A 1,916-nucleotide genomic window follows, 5' to 3' on the forward strand; every position below is an offset into this window, starting at 1 on the left:
ATATATCTCATATGAATGCGCCTGAAATCTCGGGGTATATCTATGTACATGTGGCATGGTTGCGCCCATTGTTTTAACGACCATTTTCCCAGAGATCTCCCTGCAAATGTAGGTCGAAAATCCACTCTCCAAGAGCACTCTCCAAGAGCACTCTCCAAGTAAATTCCTTAGTCAGCGGTTCCGGCGACTTTCATTGGACTAGGCTTGTTTTCTGTCCCCCTTTCAGTGCTGTTTCCATTTGCCTTGCTCGTCCTCCGATGCAATAACGCCGGTCACCACGCCAGAAAAACAAAAAGAAAACAATATGTACAACTGAGCCGAACGAGTGGAACTAACGAAAACCAAATAGCAAAAGCAAAAGCCAAGCATCGGTAGATGCGCATATGACCGATAAGATTTCATCATGGGCCTGGGTCCGCACCGTGTTCAATCAGCAATGCCACCATGTCGGTCTTCCCACTGATGACGGCTCGTTGCAGCGGCGTATAGCCAGCCTTGTCTCTCTTGTTGACCGAGATTGGATATGTCTTGAGAAGCAGCTTGAGCGTGTTGATCGTGCCTCGCGCGATGGCAATGTGAATCAAGGGCTCGTCAGCGTCTCGGTCGCGGTCTAGCTTGGCACCACTTGGTAAAGACTTTGATTGCCGTATTGGGCTCGACGTCGGACTTAGTACCGGACTGTCGATAGCCGTCATTGATGCCGACGACGGTGGGTGCGAGAAGTTGATGGCGTCATTTAACTCATGACCTTGGAATGTTTCGTAGATTCCCGATTCTAGCCAGCCCATGGTGTTGGCAGATGTGGAGTACGTGGACATGGCGGCTGAAAGATCGGAACTGGACGAATCCCCTGACCCCTTGGAGGCGTGAACGGATATAGGATTGCTGGTTACTGCGGATTCCTCCGGTCTTTGAAAACAGTCGTCGAAGCCTTGGTCCAGGTCTGACGGCCAGATCAGGCAGTCGTCCAGCATATCTTGGTTTTGCGAAATTGTGTCGGACCACTTGTCTATGCGGGTGCTATTCTTCAAATCCCACTCCGCTGTAAAGTCCCTAGAGCCGGGTGATAAGCTGCCTTGCGATGGCGCTAAGGCTCTTTTTTCGCTTGACTCGCTAGCATTACTGCTCGTAGTGGTAACGCTAATTGCTTGATGGAGTGTCTTGACTTCATTCTTCAGTAGCTCGACCTCTTTTGTTCGATCTCGCAAGTTTCGTCCTAAAAAGGATGTCAGTAAACACATTCCTATGCAATAACTGCGCAAATGGGAATTGGAAGCTCCTACTGTACGCCCGTTGTGCCAAGCGATTCTGGATTTTCCTGCGCTCCGTTGCATCTGCTAATTCTCCCCAGCTCTCGCCTGGCTTCATCAGATCGTTGTACGAATTAGCTTTGGGACGCCCAGCGCGGCGTCGACCTGTATAAGCCGGACTAGGAGTCGAGCTTTCGACCGGCAAAGGAGTTGTCACAGGAGATTCCATGATTAACTATCTGAAAGCTCGGCTACCTGATCAGGAGAGTCTGGATACTGCGGGGCACATATAGACGATTGATAAGATTGGCGTGAGCTATCTTATATTTTCCGGCTCGGTGCGAGCTGCCGGACTAAGGGTCATTCGAAATCTGTGAGGTGATTGGCCAATATCTAAGGTTCAAGCACTAAAATTATCCGCGTCCATGGCTATACTAGAATGTCATCCTTAGGCGAATGAGACCCTTACGCGTTACTCTATATGTTAGATTTAAACTAGCTTATAGTATCTTGATGTGATTGGGGGCTGTTTTCGGCTCGTATGACCAAGACGAGACAAAACAGCCCCGAGGGGCCAGAAGGTTACTAAATATATGACCCTTAGGCTGATTGAGCTGGTCTTCTCCTGCCTAAACCGGATCTAGCAAATGCTTGGTCATAATGAGC

The 1,916-nt window shown here is 49.3% G+C and overlaps 1 protein-coding gene across 1 annotated transcript; it reads right to left on the reverse strand.

Annotated features, from left to right (window-relative positions):
• Nucleotides 1–401: 401 nt before the first annotated feature.
• BHQ10_003624 (uncharacterized protein) lies at nt 402–1,479 on the reverse strand (the record flags this gene model as incomplete). The annotated part of the gene is made up of 2 exons (XM_040875901.1): nt 402–1,216; nt 1,284–1,479. The coding sequence occupies 2 exons, from the start codon at nt 1,477–1,479 to the stop codon at nt 402–404; spliced, it is 1,011 nt and encodes a 336-aa protein (XP_040732128.1).
• Between the last annotated feature and the right edge of the window lie 437 nt (nt 1,480–1,916).

This window comes from Talaromyces amestolkiae (assembly GCF_001896365.1).
Source record: "Talaromyces amestolkiae strain CIB chromosome Unknown scaffold6.1, whole genome shotgun sequence".
Classification (NCBI taxonomy): Eukaryota; Fungi; Ascomycota; class Eurotiomycetes; order Eurotiales; family Trichocomaceae; genus Talaromyces; species Talaromyces amestolkiae.